The 21,646-nt window shown below is 37.8% G+C and overlaps 1 protein-coding gene across 2 annotated transcripts in view; it reads right to left on the bottom strand.

Moving 5' to 3' along the window:
• The window catches only part of LOC127422249 (cell adhesion molecule DSCAM-like), a 228,166-nt gene that overhangs the window by 61,722 nt on the left and 144,798 nt on the right, over nt 1-21,646 (bottom strand). For both annotated transcript variants that reach the window (XM_051665620.1, XM_051665621.1), the window contains exons 7-10: nt 14,688-14,984; nt 8,593-8,865; nt 6,655-6,933; nt 3,616-3,735 (exon numbers count right to left, since the gene is read on the bottom strand). In XM_051665620.1, the coding sequence (XP_051521580.1) occupies nt 3,616-3,735; nt 6,655-6,933; nt 8,593-8,865; nt 14,688-14,984 (969 nt within the window). The remainder of the gene's footprint in view (nt 1-3,615; nt 3,736-6,654; nt 6,934-8,592; nt 8,866-14,687; nt 14,985-21,646) is intronic.

The raw sequence follows: 21,646 nt of genomic DNA, 5'->3' as shown, positions 1-21,646 counted from the left end.
TCATGTGTATTTAAATTTCCGAAAGTAAACTTTTCTACCCCTTTGATTTTTTTAAAAACATACTTTTTCTAACTTGTCCTAGGCTGTTTTCCCAATGTGTACAAAATGTTGTATACATCATCTACAGACCCTCCTGACAAAAAGTTGATCAAAGAATTTTGATTCATCAAATTGTTTAGAAGATATAAGCCAATACATTCTTTGGGTTTGAACTGTAACTACTACCATGCCTATATTTGTGTGCACAAGGTCCAAACATGACAAAACTTAAAACATATACACACCAGGATAGTCTGTGGACATGTGCTAAATTTCATTAATTTTCTTTTGTCAACAGCAAATAAAAATATTATTTATGTGAACTGTAAATGACAGATGAAGGATATACTACTGATTTTGTCCACTAGATGGAGCACCAAGTTAAGAAATTCCATTAAATCCTCTGATTTTGAGTTATTGCTCTTGTAACGTAATATCTGTGCAGTAAAAATATCAACAGCTATCCCACAAATAAAGAGCCCTATGAAATCTGTTTTTCTCAAATTCAGTTTTTTTCTTTCATTGTCCAGCAATCCAAAATCTAATTTATGCATGATAAATCAAGGATGTATTACCGATTTTGTCCGCTAGATGGAGCACCAAGATTAAAAATCCTTGTAAGTCCTCTTTGATTTAGCTTTTTGACCTTGTAATGTGCTGTTGTACAGCAATCCAACATTTCTTCTTCTTCTTCTTCTTCTTCTACTACCACTACTTCTATTGTCATTCTGATGTCATTCCAATTAAATTCTAATTTTGCAACTGTGATAAAAACTTTTGAAAGAAATTCTACACAAAAACAGCTGTGTTCACAGTATCCACAGGATCTTTTATGTCCAATTTAATTATTAATTAATTAATTAATGATTATTTATCATGTCCTGGCCATACGTGCTTGGACCCCGATGATTTCCGCTTGCAGCTATAGTTTTCATTGTATTCGAACAGCTACACCAGAAGTAATTGTTTTGTGTGAATTGCATTTTTTTAATGTATTTTTAATTAACTTAATAGATCAGACATAATAAATAAGCATCACGTCATTGACCCATATACTAATACATTATTTACATTAAAAGTTGTATAACATTAGTATGTTAAAATATAAAAATAATTATGTAAACACAGTAAATGCACAATTAACTAACAATGAACAATAGTACATTAGTAAATTAATATTAACCAGGATTAATAAATCCTGTAAAATATCTTGGTTCACTGTTTTTCATCATTCAAAATTCATTAACTAATGTTAACAAATAGAACCTCATTTAAAAGTCTTACTATAATATGTTACTTCACTTCTTAATTCTAAAAGGTAATCAGAATGCATAACCTGTGTTACTCCAAACATTAACATTCCACATGCACATTAATGAGTCATATGTGATTATTGTCTTTGGCTGGCTTTGTGAAAACAATATAGTATTTTTATATAGTATTTTAAACATACCCTTTTACGAACATATTGGATTGTTAAGATCTCCAAGAAATTCAGAGCATTTTGAGTTTTTGGTAATGTAAATGGACACTCATTTTAGTATACTTTCAAGAATTCAGTAATTTCATCTGCAAGAACATGATATCCCCAATATCATAGAAGCTTTTCAGCTGAACTAGAACTTCACTCTCCACAATGTGCGCCACATTTAAAAAAAAAAAAAAAAAAAAAAAGCAAAAATTTACATTTTTGAGCTTTCATGTACAACGCATACCGAGGGCTTCAAACGCTGCGCTTTCCCTTCAGGAAGAGTCAAGGTCGAGTGAGTCACTCGCTCTCGGTCTAATCCAGTAATCCAGTGCATGGCCTCAATGCAAACATACACCTGTGCCCAGCACACCTGTCCTTATAACCCCTATACTACATTACTACCAAACCTGACTAAAATTATGTCCAAACCAAATGTAGTATAACTACATGGCCTTCCTCTTAAAATCACACAGAAAACCAAACACAAAATTGGGTTTGTGAGTCTTGACAACCTGTCTTTAATGTACCAAAAGTGTAATGTCAGCTTCAGAACAGCTATAATTGGAGGGAATATCATGAACCCTGTCAAGGGTCATATTTCACCTCTAAAATCCATAGAAATGTATTAGATATTATATTTTGAGTAAATAAAATGAAGCCATATTTTAGGATCATTTAGATTTTTTTGCAGTTCTCAAAACCATACTTCAAAAACAGTTGATATATTATTCATATATTTCGTTTACTGTATAAGATTCAAACTGTATTGTATTCAAGTTCATCTTTACTGTAATACAGTAAAAAATACTATATTACAGTAATGATAAACTAAAGAGAATCACCTTCGAGAATAATGGAAATAACAAAAAACTCTGGATGCATTATGGCAATGAGAATTTTGGAGATGGGAATATGCTTTAAAGGGGCCATGAAATGGAGAATCAAATTTTCCTTGATATTTAGACATAAGAGGTAACTGTACTATAAAACATACAGTAAATTTCAAAACTTCCTCCCAGTCTAAAAAGAACATTTGTAGTTGCCACCCTGCTAAAACACAGCATTTTGAAATCTGTCTGTTTGTGACATCACGAAACATTGCTCATTTGTATTTATACATCCCACAACATGTGTCATATGACCCTTGGCCCCGCCCACTGCCGCACGGTTCAAGTCAAGAGAGCAGGCCTAACATAACACCAAAGGGGACCCATCTGGACTATTCTGAATTATTTTGAATAATTTTTTATATGACATGAACTACACAGACTCTTTGACCACTGCCATGTATCTTGCCATTTTTAATAGAAGCGGTTTCAAGTTAAAACTCTAAAAGGGAGAAGCAGTTCTCATTCATTCAGCTGTTGCCTCTTGCGGCATCATGGACAATTCTATTTTTAATTGTTGGTGTATGTAAACATTGGACGTCTTTGACGATGGATGATTGATGTCTTTGTTTCAGCGTGTTTCCGGCGATGTGCACCTCAGTGCGCCTACTGTATGTGTATGTGTCATTTCACCATTCTTTGGACTATGATGTAGTTCTTTGGACTACATGAGCCGGATGATGATCCAGCTCATGTCAGCATCGATTGTTTGTGAAACAGTCATAATACGATTCAAGCTTTGCAAAGAAACTGTTATTGAAGGATGGGGCAGTTAAAAACACTTCAAAAATGTAAGTAAACCGTTTCAATCATGAATATTTCAAATGTTTTCAAATGTGACTGTTTGATAGTTTATGGTGCTGAGTGTTAACAGCTGTGCTTGAGATGAACAGTTTAATATATACGGATGCAATGTTTTGGATGTGCATTGTTCAAACCCTGATATTTTGTTTTGGGTTTTATTCATTTTCTTTAGATTGAGGTTGCTGAATCTGAGGGGTTGTTAGACAGTCAGAACAGTGGGCGTTTACGTTGTGGTTTTAAGGAGGTGCTTAGGCCAAAAGCAAGAGCTTCAGACAGAGGGCCAAAAACAGAGTGGAAAATGTTAATATATTTCTAAATTGAGACTGTTTTGGTGCAAAGAAACTTTTATAACATTATGTGACAATGTGCAACAGGAAATGACATCAAATGATACATATGCATACAACTGTATACCTTTCGAGTGGTTCCACACTATAGTGGGGATTGGATTTCCCTTTGCCGAACAATTCAGGATCACTGATTTCCCATAAATGCCATCCTGGTCTCTCGGCTGCACCTCAAAATGTGGTGGAACTGTGCAGAAAAGAACATTAATGTTAAAAACGTAATAATATCAAAGTACCAACCAAAATGTATTTGTTTAAATACATAAAAAAAACAAAAAAACAACTGAACCTGCTGATAGCTTCGTTTATTTGAACATACTGTGTAAATTGCTTTAGCACCCAACTCAAATGAATATTATGCATATCAGGTAACAGCGCAAGTGTAATGTACAGTATCACTTCACCACTGTGATCCAAGCACTTGAATAGGCTCTTTAAAATGCAGAAACTGTGCATCATCATTTGATTTGTTTATTAATTGCAATTGACTTTTGTAAATAAATTACTATAATACGCCTAATTTACATAGAAAGGAGGCATGTTTGCGCTGTGACATAACAGGGTAATAGCACAATGTTTATTGTGCCAGGTAATTACAAATGCCTTTTCTAAAAAAATCAAAATTTATAATAAGCCTAATCAGGGCTGCAGATAGGAATTCTTGGGCCCAGTCCATTGTCAGACGGAGGTGGGGTTGGGGTGGTGCGTAAAGTTTTCACATCAATGTGTGCTATCTGATGGATTTCGCGATTGCGTGCTATCTCCCTATATCCGTGTCTCTCGCTGAACGTGTTTAGATGCGTTATACAATATGGAATAACCTTTTTGTGGAAACCCGCCCCCCCCCAAAGCCTGGGCCTGAGACAAAAGGTCCAGTTAATTTACATAGAAAGGTGGCATGTTTGCGCTGAAAAGAATGGCAATGACTTTAATTGCGTTATACTGCAATGTTAACTACACCAGGCAATTAAAGAACACTTTTGTGAATAAAGCACAGTCTATAATAAACCTAATGCACATAGAAAGGAGGCATGTTTGTGCTGAAAAGAACAGCAATGACTTAATATTACTGCAATGTATTAGTGTAATTGCGCAACGTTAATTGTGCCAGGCAATTACAGCTGACATTTGTGAATAAATTGCAATCTATAACAAGTCTAATTTACATAGAGAGGAGGCATGTTTGCAGTGAAAAAAATGGCAATGACTTTAATAGCGCAACATAATAGCTTAATAGCGCAGTTATAGCGTAATAGCGCAACATTACAACATAATAGTGCAATGTTAATTGTGCCAGGCAAGTACTGTTGACTTTTGTGATTAAGCCCAGTCTACTGTATAACATGCCTAATTTACACAGAAAGGAGGCATGTTTGCGCTGAAAAGAATGGCAATGACTTTAATAGCGCAATATAATAGCTTAATAGTGCAGTGTTATAGCGAAAAAGCGCAACGTTATTTGTGCTAGGTAATTACCACTGACTTGTGAATAAAGCGAAATCCATAATAAGCATAATTTATATAGAAAGGAGGCATGTTTAAATATACATCGTGCAGCAATAGCTCCTGGTTAAATTGCAGGAGGATATTTATTAACCAGCCTGATTTTATAAAAATTACATGACGGTGGAAAACATTTAGCAAAATAAAGTTATGTGGTTCATTACATGTATCGCTGCAGTTTTAAGGTGAAATGTCCACTGAGGGGCGCTAATAGCGGGTTTACTGTTCTCCCAAAAGGGACAGTGCCGGGCCACGCCTGGCACTGAGTTGTCTAATCAGCGGGAAAGAGATAAGGAGGGGCCGGGACACAAGTTTGAGAGAAAGAGACGCACGTGTTGTGTGTGTGCATCTTTGTTTGCTGCAAAACACTTTTATGTTTTGTTTGAGTTATGTTCTGTCATTAAAGTTTACGTTGCTGTTCAGCCAGTTCCCGCCTCCTCCTTGCCCATCCATACCCATTACAATGGGGTATTTAAGGTTAATGCTTTATGGAGTTTAAATGAATAAAACCTACCTCCCAAACCTAGACCTTTAACCTAACCAATAGTGTCATAAAAAGCAATTGTGAGATGATATTTTTTTTCTATTTTGACATGAACAAACTGTCTTCCAGGTTCAAGTTAGTCTTGAGTAAGCTTGTATTTGTAGTTGGTTATGTAATGGAAGTAGGGATGTAATAGCATTCAGAGACCACAAGAGGGCGATCTACCATTTACTGAGGCTGGTCGCTGTCACAATCACACACAAACACACACACACACACACACACACACACAGGATGAGCTGAAGCGGTGCAGATGGCAGCCCAAAGTTACAAAGGTTTTTGTACTTCTTCAAGAATGAACAAAGTGACGTTGATGAATTTGCAGGTTAGAGAAACTTGTGTAACTGCGCGATGTTTATTATGCAATTTTTCTGTATGTAGCCATGAATAGGTCTTTCATTCAAGCTGTCAAAGCACAATTTTTTTTATTGAAAATACATTGTGTAGGCCCTATGAAAGACACTTATGCACAATATATAATCCAGTTATACTAGTTATACTATACCAGAGTAAACAATCTTTGTACTTTGATAATGATTAAGATAAAGTTGTGTTGAGAAATATGTCTGAAGTGACAGAGACTATTGTTCAACAAGCAGCTCTATTTATATTTGGAATTTTTATATATATATATATATATATATATATATATATATTGATAATCATCGGGAAAATCTTCAGATTATCTATGCGTGAAAAAGGCATCGATCCCAAGCCTAAATGCAAGTGTTAAAATATATCGTCTTCCAAATCATGTGTTATAGTAAATGTGTTTTCGATGTAATAAAATAGCATTGTGTGGGGAACAGAGTGGGAAATACGTTTTATGAACTGGTAATCTGCTGTTTTACTCGTAATGTGAGTGAAATATAATAAAACTCATTGCTGTTGTAGTGCCTCTAGTGATTATTTCACCAGAAAACTGCAATAATACGAAGAACAAGGCAAGTAAAAGTGATTTTGCAAAAACGTCATTATAGTAACATTGTTATTAACAGTTTAGTGAATTCCCTCCTGAGTGTAATAAATTGTAAAGAATTGGGCAAATTAATGTCAAACCTTTAACAATGAGCTGGATACTGTGCTCAACGGCTGCCGCCTCGTTGCGGGCAATGCAGGTGTAACTGCCGTTATGAATTTCCGACAGGTTTGAAATGCGTAAAGAGCTTGTAAAGTCTATGTTGTCGATGGTGACGCCCAGGCTGGCATTGATTGGCCGTCCGTCTTTGTGCCAGGTGATAGACATGGGCAGATCGCCAGATATGACCACACAGGGGATGAAGACACGCTGACCAATGGAAGCGCTCTGAGAGTCCGAGTGTTGAATCAGAGGCGGCACTGAGAGAAAGACACATCACAGACAGAGCAAGAGATGAACCACAGGAAAAAAATTACAGATTCATACAGATTCATTAATGGTGAGCTTTGATGGAGGAGAAGCTTATCAATGAAATACAACTTTAATTTCAATCAGTTCACAAACAATCACACAAACCTATAGTTTGGCTTCAGAAGATGATGTGTGGACTACTTTTTTGGAGCTTGACAGATGTGGTCACTACGAACTGTTGTTTTATAGAAAGATCTGTGTCAAGATTCCTCAACACTTTTGTTCCAAAATAACGACAAACATAATGACAGATATTTATGTCTTTATTTAGCACACTACATATAATTTAAACCCAACAAACTAGTTTTTCTGAAATATTTGCTTGTGCTTGTGGGTTTTTAAACTGGGGTACGGGACCTTCAGTGGCCTGGAATTAGGGTGCTTGGGGGTCCACAGAAAATCTCAGAGAAAATAAAGTAAAGAAAAAAAAAAAAAATGGTAACATTTTGACAATATTTGGGGCCATTCAAACCGATCGCTTTCCGGCACCAAAAAAAAGGTAGATGCGGTGCAGTGAATACAACTGAACACAGGTGAAGTGAGACACGTTTAAAAAATGTGTTGTTCTTTTTAACCTGACACAGAATATTAAAATAACATCAATTTATGTCAAAATCTTTCTCTGAGTTGTAGATTATCAGAGTGGTCTCAGACTTTTTGTGATGAGAGGTTAGTCGCCTGACAAACAGCTCAGAACAAACGCAATATGGGCAGGTAGACAGAACACATGTGATCATCACACATGTACAATTACAGTATGTGTGATTTGCAATAATATAGCTATATTCTGCCTGCACAACAAGTCATTGCGGCTCCAAATCCATAGGAGAGGAGGAGGCATAATATGAACTAATGAGGGGAGAAACACCGTAAAGACAGACAAAATAAAGACAATAAAAGGGTTATTTCGTCTAGCAGTAAATTCGGCATAATGCTTTCTCTGGGGACTTTGCAACTGTGGTGCTAGTCAGCCTGTCGCATTTGAGAATCAATGAGTTAAAATAACATTGAAATAAAGCAGCACTTCAGCTCTTATTTAATTCACAACAAAATGGGGATAATGGACTCCAGGGAATCCCCATGCACACTTCAGAATTTTAAGCATGAATGAATTAAATTAGCTAACTCAATCACATCAGCTTTTTTCTGTCTTTATGACTCTCACTAAAACACAAACTTGCTTGGTTATTACATAACAACAAGACCACATATTTACCATTTAACTAGCTATAAACGAATTAACTTTAACAACATAAATCTGTAATGTCAGAGATTCATCTAATTTGTGCGATAACTGCATGAGGTATTGAATGCTGTGTTTGTGTCATGTCTGAATTACTAAAGTGCTGACCCCCAAGTCTCTATGATATTCTGGTCTCTAGATATGGCTTGGATCCCTATTTCAATATACAGTAGGTCTATTGGATTTTTTGCCCATTGTATCATCTGCCAGGTGATGATCTCATTCAGGTTCATAACAGAAATACACGAAGTTTAATACTTTCAGTTAAACAGATACAATATGGGTTTTGCATGATCAGCATTAAAAATAACACAGTTATGTTGCTTGAAATAGTAATGGCTGACAACCATCTGCATAACCCTACCTTTCACTGTCACATGGACACTCCTGTGAATTTGTTTCTCTGGGTCGACCAGCACATAGCATGTGTACTCTCCCTCATCAGAGTTCTGCACATTGGACAGCTTCAGTGTGCCGTTGTTCTCAAAGGCACGTTGGCGATGGTTGAACGGGAGCAGATTGGAATCCTTATACCACTTAATAGAGTAGTACGGGTAACCAATGATGCGACAGTGAATGTATGTGTCTCTCCCAGCGATGGCAGTGACATTTTTCATTGGTCGAATACTGGCAGGACCTGTTGTGAGAAAGAGACATCAGTATACAAAAACCCCTTGAAGTCACGTGATAAGCCTATGTAGTGCATGACAATATTTTATGTTTTTTACCTGCTAGCTACACATTCTGAACAAATATACAGTAACTAACAAATAATCCTATTATGGTGTGCCAAAAAAGGAAGAAAGAAAAAAGAAGATCAAACAGTCACAACCATGCCAACTCCAAAATACACATACATAAACAAAGACAACAACTTTGTAGATGGTAACGAGATTTCAACATTCTTTAATTAACTTTAACTTAGTAAAACAGTAAGGACAGAGTTCACTAATAATGCATTGTGCCTGCTGATAGCTTCATTTATTACTATACACTGGGTGCTTCTCATTTATGAAATTCCTTTCCTTGCTTCCTAATACCTCCTTCTAAGGCTGATTTACTGTATACTTCTGCGTCGAACATAGGCTTCGCGTAGTGGCCAACGCATTGGTTTGCATTTATAGTTCTTCGTTGGTGTGTTTGCATCATTTTGTGAGTACACAGCCAAAATGCTATTGTATCGGGACAAAAAATGCCTTAATTTATGAAATAACTGTACATTTTAGAAATAAAGGCAATGCAATGGTATTCATGGATTCAAAAGTATTTATTAAATTATTGAAGCATTAAAACGAGTTAATATATGTAGTATTTAGGTACATATTGTTTATTATACATGTTGCCTGCCATGAAGAGAGACAATAAATAAGGCCTAGACTGTATGCTTGCTTTTGAGTCGCTTAAATAATAATAAAAAAATATTGTGGTATACTTTGATGCTCTGTGCTGAAAAAGTTATCAATTTAATCAGTAACTGCTTGCTTGACCAACACACATTGGATGTCGTTTTAAAGCTTAAAATATTTACTATGCATTTAGGTAAAATAACCAACTCTTAACAGGTGCTTTTTTAATCTGCTGACAAATTAGAAGTTTTCCGTTTTCATAACTTATGAAATATGATTATTTACTGTAAACCATACAGTCAAACATACATTCAAAACAACATATAGATCGGAAAGTTCTGGATTAGAATACGATAAGTATTGTTTCACTCACATACCTGATATATACAGTTGTGCTCAAAAGTTTGCATACCCTTGAAGAATTGGTAATATATGTACCATTTTTAAAGAAAACATGAGTGAGCAGGCAAAACACATTTATTTTATTTCTTATGGGATTCATATTCAACTGTAGGTTATAACAGAATGGCACAATCATAAAACAAAACATGGCAACAAAGAAAAAAATGAAATGACCCCTGTTCAAAAGTCTGCATACCCTTAGTTCTTAATACTGTGTATTGCCCCCTTTAGCATCAATGACAGCGTGCAGTCTTTTGTAATAGTTGTCTATGAGGCCCCAAATTCTTGCAGGTGGTATAGCTGCCCATTCGTCTTGGCAAAATGCCTCCGGGTCATGCAAAGTCTTTGGTCGTCTTGCATGAACTGCACGTTTGAGATCTCCCCAGAGCGGCTCGATGATATTAAGGTCAGGAGACTGTGATGGCCACTCCAGAACCTTCACCTTTTTCTGCTGTAACCACTGGAGGGTCAGCTTGGCCTTGTGCTTAGGGTCATTGTCGTGCTGGAAAGTCCAAGAGCGTCCCATGCGCAGCTTTTGTGCAGAAGAATGCAAATTGTCTGCCAGTATTTTCTGATAACATGCTGCATTCATCTTGCCATCAATTTTCACAAGATTCCCATGCCTTTAGAGCTCACACACCCTCAAAACATCAGTGAGCCACCACCATGCTTCACAGTGGGGATGGTATTCTTTTCACAATAGGCCTTGTTGACCCCTCTCCAAACATAGCACTTATGGTTGTGAACATAAAGCTCTGTTTTGGTCTCGTCACTCCAAATTACAGTGTGTCAGAAGTTGTGAGGAGTGTTAAGGTGTTGTCGGGCATATTGTAACCGGGCTTCTTTGTGGCACTGGCGCAGTAAAGGCTTCTTTCTGGCAACTCGACCATGCAGCTCATTTTTGTTCAAGTATTGTCGTATTGTGCTCCTTGAAACAACCACACCATCTTTTTCCAGAGCAGCTTGTATTTCTCCTGAGGTTACCTGTGGGTTTTTCTTTGTTCCGAACAATTCTTCTGGCAGTTGTGGCTGAAATCTTTCTTGGTCTACCTGATCTTAGCTTGGTATCAAGAGATCCCTGAATTTTCCACTTCTTAATAAGTGATTGAACAGTACTGACTGGCATTTTCAAGGCTTTGGATATCTTTTTATATCCTTTTCCATCTTTATAAAGTTCCATTACCTTGTTACGCAGGTCTTTTGACAGTTCTTTTCTGCTCCCCATGGCTCAGTATCTAGCCTTCTCAGTGCATCCACATGAGAGCTAACAAACTCATTGACTATTTATACACAGACACTAATTGCAATTTAAAAAGCCACAGGTGTGGGAAATTAACATTTAATTGCCATTTAAACCTGTATGTGTCACCTTGTGTGTCTGTAACAAGGCCAAACATTCAAGGGTATATAAACTTTTGATCAGGCCATTTGGGTGATTTCTGTTATCATTATGATTTAAAAAGGAGCCAAACAACTATGTGATAATAAATGGCTTCATATGATCACGATCATATGCATGATCAGTCATATTTTCAAAATCAATGCCAAAATGTCACAATTTCTGCCAGGGTATGCAAACTTTTGAGCACAACTGTATATATATATAAAATCAGCAAAAAACTCAGGGAAAAACGTCCCTTTTTCAGGACACTGTATTTTAAAGAATTTTGTAAAAATCCAAATAACTTTACATATCTTTATTGTAAAGGGTTTAAACAATGTTTTCCATGCTTGTTCGATGAACCTTAAACAATTAATGAACATGGACCTTTGGAATGGTCGTTAAGACACTAAAAGCTTACAGACGGTATGCAATTAAGGTCACAGTTATAAAAACTTAGGACACTAAAGAGACCTTTCTACTGACTCTGAAAAACACCAAAAGAAGATGCCCAGGGTCCCTGCTCATCTGCGTGAACATGCCTTAGACATGCTGTATGGAGGCATGAGGACTGCAGATGTGGCCAGGGCAATAAATTGCAATGTCAGTACAGTGAGACACCTAAGACAGCGCTACAGGGAGACAGGAAGGACAGCTGATCATCCTCGCAGTGGCAGACCACATGTAACAACACCTGCACAAGATCGGTTTATCCGAATATCACACCTGCTGTGGGACAGGTACAGGATGGCAACAACAAGTGCCCGAGTTACATCAGGAATGCACAATCCCTCCATCAGTGCTCAGACTGTCCGCAATAGGCTGGACTGAGGGCTTGTAGGCCTGTTGTAAGGCAGGTCCTTACCAGACATCACCAGCAACAACATTGCCTATGGGCACAAACCCACCTTCGCTGGACCAGACAGGCCTGGCAAAAAGTGCTCTTCACTGACGAAGTGTGATTTTGTCTCACCAAGGGGTGATGGTCAGACTCATGTTTATTGTCGAAGGAATGAGTGTTACACCAAGGCCTGTACTCTGGAGCGGGATCAATTTGGAGGTGGAGGGTCTGTCATGTTCTGGGGCCGCGTGTCACAGCATCATCGGACTGAGCTTGTTGTCATTGCAGGCAATCTCAATGCTGTGCTTTACAGGGAAGACATCCTCCTCCCTCACGTGGTACCCTTCCTGCATGCTCATCCTGACATGACCCTCCAGCATGACAATGCCACCAGCCATACTGCTCGTTCTGTGCGTGATTTCCTGCAAGACAGGAATGACAGTGTTCTGCCATGGCCAGCGAAGAGCCTGGATCTTAATCCCATTGAACACGTCTGGGACCTGTTGGATCAGATGGTGAGGGCTAGGGCCATTCCCCCAGAAATGTCCGGGAACTTGCAAGTGCCTTGGTGGAAGAGTGGGGTAACATCTCACAGCAATAACTGGCAAATCTGGTGCAGTCCATGAGGAGGAGATGCACTGCAGTACTTAATGCAGCTGGTGGCCACACCAGATACTGACTGTTACTTTTGATTTTGACCCCCCTTTGTTCAGGGACACATTATTCCATTTCTGTTAGTCACATGTCTGTGAAACTTGTTCAGTTTATGTCGTATTTGTTGAATCTTTTTATGTTCATACAAATATTTACACATGTTAAGTTTGCTGAAAATAAAAGCAGTTGAAAGTGAGAGGACGTTTCTTTTTTTGCTGAGTTTATATATATAGCGAGAGAGAGAGAAAGAGTAAAAGACCCGAGAAAAGTTAACAAATGTGTCTTTTACACATTTTGGCTTGTTTATATGAAACAGAATATAAAAACAGCAGATGCTCACAAAAAACTAAACGGGTCCAAACACAATGTGACACCATCACTGATCAGTGGATATAGATGAATACATCAAATAATCTTGGAGAAAAAAAAACACTACTACAGATAATTTCTTGTCATGCTGGGGGTGGTCTCTGGAAACACAACGGACCAATCACAGCTGTTGTCGTCTGTGTTGATGTGACACGCAGTTACATTTTTGAAGAGGTGCACGCTGCAGGCTATGCCATAACTGCCATAACTATGCTGCATTACCTCGGGGCGCATGACATTATGTTCTGGAAACTTCAGTAATTGATATTTTCATAATAAAACCTAATAATTCAAAATGCACTGTTAAAGTATGTGACAATCATTGTTTATTTAAACTCCAAAGGTGAAACATGAATTTAAACTGTTGTGTCAGATGTGAAGAGGGTGGAGAATTTATGCATGCGTCAATTGTTTAGACAAAAAAGTCTTCCGCATAGGATGCTCCTGTGCCTCCTCGCGGTGCATTTAGAGAATTGATATGTCCTTCATGATGGCGGACTTTGATCTGTTTCCGGGTCACTGGCTTGAGGACAGAGGAGCGAGGAAACGAGGAAGCACAATTTAAGAAATGAGAAGCACCCACTGTCTGCATTGTTTTAGCACCTGAATTCACTAAAGGAATTATGCAAATCAGGTGCAACGCAAACACGCAAAAATATCTGTAGTGAATGCAATATTCATGCTGCAGTTCTTCGTTTCACAGGCCAGTTCTAAATGCAAGGTTGTGGAGGATGAAGCAGGCTACCGCAATCTAGCATACAGTACTTTACTAAGACTGTACCACATTACTACACCACTATAATCCAGCACCTGAATCGCCTCTTTAAAATGTGGAAAAGTTGACTACACCTCACATCTAAATACTGTATACTGTATGTCCAGCTATAATACTCTTTTCCATCATTTGATCATCATTTTATGAATTACTGCTGCCATGATCAAAAACAAGCATTTAAATTAGGGCTGTTGATTTAATGTTTTAATTTAGTGTAATTAATTATATAAAACATACCATAACATTTAAAAAATAAAAATAAAAACTGACGCAATTAATCATGCCCCCAGACCATAATAAGGAATTTTGGTAACACTTTACAAAAGGTTCTATTCATTAACATTAGTTGTTACACAGCGCTCTGGAATACTTGATTCTGATTGGTCAATGGCACCATCTAGTGGTTAGATACCTCTCAATATCAACTGCACATCCAGGATTAAGATGTTTATACATGCATTAATTTGATTAATAAATCAACATATTGTCTAGTTATTTGCTTAAAAAATGTTATTGTTTGAAAGCCCTTTGACTGCTTGTCTGCTTTGACAGCATTGCTAAATAAAGTCTTCTAACTAAAACCTTCAAATAGATACAGAAAATAAAAGCAGAAAATTGTGGAACACAGAAATGGTTGTATGTGGTAATCATGTGGTGTGGGTGTGTTTTGAGGAGCTGATCTGACAAGCACCTCTTACGTTTATTCGAGCCTGGTACGAGACCGATCCTGCGGAGTTGTTGCAGGTGCAGCGGTAGACGCCGCCGTCACTGACTTGCGTATGTGACACATTCAGGTAGCTGAGCACGTGGCCTTCCGTGGTGATGATGCGATCCATGCGATGGTTGCTGTCTTTGATGACAGGGTCGTCGTCCAGGGTCCAGGTAACTGTGGGGAGAGGGGTTCCTTTCACGTGACACACCAGCGAGATGGGCTCGTTCGGGCTCACCACCTTCTCACTGAAAGCAGAGAGGATCTTTGGTGTCCCATCTAAAGAAATGGAAGACATTGATAAAACACGTTAAGCGACAAACTCTTTATTAGCTCTTACCTTAGGCTGTTTTCTTCAAAATTTGCCATTTTCTACTTATCTGTGAGCTTGTTTAACCTTAGGTGTCCAGAACAAATTATGCAGTCAAGCAGAACAAGCATGAAAAACAAATCATCAGCAGACTTGGCACCATATGTTCCCAACTACAGATGGTGAAATATTATATACATCATCGCATAGATGAGAATCTGAGCTTTCCACCGACACCTAAATTAAGCTTCTAGTCTACTCAGAGGCTGAGAAATTCTACAAAACATTGGGGAAGGTGTGGGATCACAAAATAGACTGAATGCCTATGGACGAGCACATGGTGAGTGCTTAGCTGCATTACAGTGCCACCTGCATTTCATTTCTGTATATTGTGAGAGAAGGTGATAGAAGAAAATGTATTTTTCTAAGTACTTACTGCCATCTAATGGAATTAACTAACAATTTTTGCATGGACAGAGGAAAACAGAGCCTGAATCATAGGCTTTCAAAAATAGGATAGAAAATTTGTTTATCATAAGACTGTAATTTATGAATTATTGGAATCTTTTTTTTTTTTTTTTTTTTTTTTTTAAATGAGACCAATATTCTGCAAATAAACCACTGTATTTGTGTACACTTATAAATCTGGGTGTGAACAATGCAGGCGGCAGAAAAAATATGTATCAGACCTGAAGAGGTTAATGTAAAGAAACAACTATAAGCCATTCGTAGTTGACTTCCTGAAGAGTGAAAAAACTGTGATTAGGTACGGCATGTCAACTTATGACTGCGCCAATGGCATGAGCTTGGGGCGGGACTACCTGGTTGGGAACAATCATTATTTTTGCAGCACTATTTGTTGATGCATGTTGTGCAGAAATTACACACACTTATTACACTCCTTCCCAAAATCCAGTGTACTTTCATGACTTGAATGACAACAAGAGAGTCAGTTTAAGTGCATTATGATATTGTGTTTACAGATGTCATGACATCATGTCAATCTTTGGTTTTATTTATTGTGACCAGGTTTAAGAAGGGCTTTTATACCTGAGGGCTACAAAATGGTGCAGAATTCTCTGAATGCATGCCCATGGAAGTCAGAAGTACTTTAAACATGGATTTAATAGCCAGCTGAACAAAACTAGATACCAAACAACCAGAAAAATAATTTTCACAGAACTGCCTCTTCTTCTAGCAAATTAACAACAATGAACAAATGCTAAAAAATAGACAATTCTTACCATCTTTTTCTTTTTTTCTTTTAGCATGGCACTTAGCAAAAACAGCTGTGTTTTCAAGCTTAGAGCCTGTACAATCTTAGTCTCTGATCATTCTGGCTTTTTAACATCATTATAGATTATCAATATCCTCCTTATACAGTCCTGTGGCAATACGAGACAGTTGCCCCAGCAACCAGGCTCAAGCATCAAATCGTTTCAGCCGAGGGGCCAAGTACAATGATACACAATAGTCCTGTGCAGTGTTAGGCTATATTAAAACATATGCACAGTTACACATATTTTCATCACACTCAGAATTTCACCATTTATGATAAATTAAATCAAAAGTGATAACTTTTTCACAATTAGTATTGATATTTTAAAACAGTGACAGTATAAAGGGGAAGAGAGAGACTTACTGTAGAATAATGAATGAAAGAATTCATAACACTCCATTCGGCGGCTGTAGGAATGGAAGTTCCGCCTTTCAGTTAAAGCTGAAGTATGTAACTATAAGTAAGCTATTCATAGGTACATTTTCCCGAAAACTGTAAACACTGTGTCTCTGTGGCGCTATGAGAATTCAATTGTTGGTTTTGAGCGACCCGCTTAGACCCGCCCCAACAACATTACTCATCCAGTGGACTCTTTGTTTTATCAACGGCAGATGAGGAGCATATTCAGAAAGCTGTTTGAAAACATTGTTTATTTTTGCAATTACATTCGGAGGCGCTAGTGTCGCAGAAATGACACACTTCAGCTTTAATAGTGCCAAATGCTGGGGCTATTTACCATCCTGGGCTGCATTTCCCAAAAGCATCGCAAGCCTAAATTTATCGTAGGGACCATTCGCGCCAATGGTTTCTACGATCTACTTAGGCTTACGATGCTTTTGGGAAACGCAGCCCTGGTCTCATAGAATTACATTACTACAGTATACCTACATTTTTGCTAAAGAATTTTTATGTGACTCGTTGTATATTTCGCAAAAGTAGACTCTTAATTACTTTTATTCCCTTTTAAACAAACCACAAATAAAACGGCAGATTATCAGTTCATAAACAATTATTTTTTTTGCCCTGTTCCTCACACAATGCTATCTTATTACTGTACTTCAAAACACTTTTACTACAGCACATGACCAGTAAGGTGACGCATTTTCACATATGCATTACATGATCAACTAATTTTACAAGCTCGGATTGCAATCAAATTGCGCGTTCTCAACTTTTGATGCAAAGGATCGGGATACAAGTCCTGAAGGGTCGACACATGAGCCAAAAGTGTCATGCCTGTTTCACACGCCAAGGCAGGGCATAAGTAGCGTGTATTTTTTTGGGGCCCATGTTAACAGGTTAGAGTATTCACATTGAAAGCATAGGCAGACTGTTTCAGGAGCGTCGCGTGCTGAATTAAAGTGATAGCGCAACGTTGATGAATATTATGAACATGAACTGACATGAAAAAGTAGAACAGAATAAGCATATAAGTTTAGTCTAGTGTTTTTATATGAATTAGAGCACTTGAAAAAAAAATATTAAAACAGTATTTTCGGATGTAGAATGACACTAAACAAAATTAAATTATTTTAACTATATAGCTTAAGTAATGTATGATTTTCTCATATTAAACTACAGTATACTACAAGTTATAGGCTTAAACAAAATAAAACTGCCTATGCTATACTATTATGTAAAGAGCTGGTCCACAGGCTTAACAGCAATACACACACTCTGAAAAAAAAAATGTTTTGTCAGTTCAACTAAGAAAATGTACTTCATGTGGTAACATCTAAATTAACTGGTTTTATTGAAATGAAAGAAAGTGTTTAAGATACTGAATATAACTGAATTTAACCAATCTGAAATTCCAAGGTTTTACTAAGGCATAACTTTCAGTAGATACAATTTGATTTGCCCTGTAAGGTCAAATAATATTTTAACTTTGATGTATAACCTGATGTCTTCTAAGCTCAAATCACATTTCACTTTAATGTAAGTTCATGCACCCATTGAACACTTTTTTTCTGTAGGCTGCAACAGGAAGGCTGAAAACAAGCTCTCCCCATTCATTTGTATAGTATCTGCAAACAGGACTAAGGGCACCTACACACTAGATTTAAAGCTGCGTCAGAGAACGCTGCGAACGCATTGATTTCAAAAGGGATGATGCAAAGGTAGGAGGGACATGTCACGATATGTGAATGAGCCCACATGCAGACAGTCATATAAACTAAAAATCCTTTATAAGGAAGTAAATAAAACACAAAAACTGGGCATCTAACACAAAAGGCCCAGTCTAAGCCAAACATGGCAGATTAATGAAATTACCCTTAAGATGGAAAAACTGAGAAATGAAAACAAACTAATACCAACTGACACAAACCAGACCAACCAGCACAGGACAGAGCAGAGCACAACAGGGGAAATAAATAGGGAAGCAAATAATGAGGGTAGCAAGGGAAGGCAGGTGTAACTGATAAACTGATAACAAGACAAATGAGGGAGGTGGGGTTTAACTCAAGACTGAATTGACACAAGCGCACATGGTAATGAAAAACCAACAAAGCCATGTGCATTCATAAAACAAGGGAGACACATATGAGTGTCAGGATCCAGCCAAAAAAACTATAAACAACGTCAACAGCGCAAGGGTTTCTGATAGTGAAGCTCCGCCATGCGACGAAAAGTTGAGAACATTTCAACTTTTGCTGCAACGCACTCTGCTGTAGGCATCCGTTGACCAATGAGAATCTCAGAAAGGCAGGATTAGCTGCACTGTGAAATAGAAAAAAAATGGCGGAAAAGCTCAAGCATACGGTGTATTCATTCCCTGTCCTCTATTATCTTTTTCTGTCAGGCTAAAAAGATAGTAATTGTGGAGAGAGAGCCTGGAGAAGAATTTCAATGTTTACTGGTACATTGTCAAAAAGATGTAGTTTAAATAGCCATCTCTATCCGTGACCACTTCTACCCTATGTTCTGCATGCCTTCCAAACAGACCTTTCGCAGTCCCATGCATCCAATGCTCCATCTGAGCTTTCCCTAGTGTGTAAGCGCCCTTACTATTGAGTAGTGATGGGCCCTTTCAAAACACGGTTCATGAAGCTTCAAAACCTTTACGAATTATTTGTTTCAAACTAATGCTTCAGAGTGCTTATCAATTTGGCACAAGTCACGTGATTTCAGCAAACGAGGCTTTGTTTTGTCATACTGTTTCGAAACAGTTTCTAAATGTTTCGCGGTTACGCTAGGGGGCGTTTACCCCACAGTGTAACCCTGAATTAATGTTAAATGCAGGCTGTAACTGATCTCGATTCAGTGCTGAAATAAATTAGATCTGTAAAATCAGACTAGTTTCTGATTTGAATTTTAGTCATTTGAATTTCTCTGTCGATCATCTTGAGTTGTGTTCCCGAAGGAAAAAAAAATGTAAATGTTGTGTTTATGAAAACAAATTTTGAGGGAGACTTAGATATTTTGTGATAAAGAGATTTATCCATTTATCCATGTGACTATTGTACATGATAATGCACCTTCACTTTCTTATTTTTTATTTAGTACACCACGATTGTCAATTCTAAAATTGCTGCTTAGAGTAGTGGTTAAACACTCGTCAATTAGCCTAAGGCATTCGATGCATAGATTTGAGTACCATGCTGTCAGAGTGTACCATAACGTTTCATTTTCAAATGTTTATGCACAATCTGTCAAAGCATTAATATTTGTAAAATTTCTTTATACAACAAAGTGTCATTTTATAATTTAAAATAAAATAAATAGTTTGGTAATTAAAATAATTATAAAACAGTAATCATAAAAAGGCCAACTTGAGAAGAAAAAGAGCAACTTCTGCTCCCATCTTCAAGCCTTTTACCTCTCCACTGCTGAAAAGCCTCACCGATGTTGACGTGGCTCCTAGCCCTCGACTTATCATAATCCTTGTTTTTTAGTTTATATTCATCTGACCTTTTTATCTTGGTTTGTTTCTCAGCCATTTGTCCTCCATGGAGTTTAGAAAGTTCGCATCAGCCAGATTCGCTCTTCTAATTTATTTCCCTCTCGCTCTGCCCCCACCCCCCATCCTATGCACGTGCAAGAACCACCCCTGTTGCTGACTGGTTGGAGTAGTGTTGTTTGGATCGGTCTGTTCCACTTTTGTTCCATTTACAGAGCAGGGCTGTGTAAAATACTAGATTTTTTTTTCCAGCCCACCCACAGAACGGACAGCTAGCAGACTGTGAGGAGAATTTGACAAAAAGTGTATTGGATTAGAATTACTGAGTGCACCTTTAAGTCTTCTCATTGCATTTGCATGCCTGTGACCAGCAGATTTCCTCAGTGTGTGGTGTTTTGAGTGCTTTAAAAACAAGGAATCATTTCCTGAAGCAACTGGTTCAATTGACCCGAAGTTTCACCCTAACTATCAACAATGGTAAACAAATGTATGCAACAGCCCATATGGTCAGTAAATTCAGAACCTACCTCATTCTTTTATTGCTGATGGATGACATAAGACTTTTGAGATTATGGAGAAACAAAATGCTCTAAGACCCTCAACATTCTTTTCATAAGGATAAATTAACAAAGGAAAAAGTTTGGGATGCAGTTACCTCGACTGTTTGTGCAGATAGTAAGCTAAAACCTTTTTTGGAAGATTGTCCTTTTTGTGAGGAAATTAGGCCTACTTAACACTTAAAGTTTTGGCTGGTATTTGAACAAAGAGATATCGCTATGCAATATTTGTACATAATTACTTATTTCGAACAATATTATACACTGATGAGCCAAAAAATTATGACCACTCACAGGTGAAGTGAATAATGTTGATCATCTCCTAACAAGGTCACAAGTCAAGGTCTGGATATATTAGATACAGTAAGTAAACAATAAGTTACAGTATTGCAGTCAACGTGTTGAATGCAGGTGAAATGGGCAGGAGTAAATACCTGAGCTAATTTGACAAGGGCCAAATTGTTATGGCCATTCAACATCTTTGAAATGACAAGGCTTGTGGGGTGCTCCTGGTCAGCAGTGGTGAGTACCTACCGACAGTGGCCCATGGAGGGACAAACCACAAACCGTCAACAGGGTTTTTGGCACCCAAGGCTAGTCAATTCATAAGGGCAACGAAGGCTGTCCCGTCTGTTCTGAACTGACAGAAGTTCTACTATGGCACAAGTCACAGAACATTTTAATGATGGTTATGGGAGTAATGTGTCACAACACACAGTGCATCACACCCTGCTGCATATGGGGCTGCATAGCCTACGATGGGAACGTGAGCGTCGGAACTGGACCATGGAGCAGTGGAAGAAGGTCGCCTGGTCCGATGAGTCTGTTTTCTTTTACATCACGTTGACAGACGTGTATGTGTGTGCCGTTTACCTGGGAAAGACATGGCACCAG

This window comes from Myxocyprinus asiaticus, chromosome 31, assembly GCF_019703515.2.
Source record: "Myxocyprinus asiaticus isolate MX2 ecotype Aquarium Trade chromosome 31, UBuf_Myxa_2, whole genome shotgun sequence".
Taxonomy (NCBI): Eukaryota; Metazoa; Chordata; class Actinopteri; order Cypriniformes; family Catostomidae; genus Myxocyprinus; species Myxocyprinus asiaticus.
This window is presented reverse-complemented; position numbering and strand designations above follow the sequence as displayed.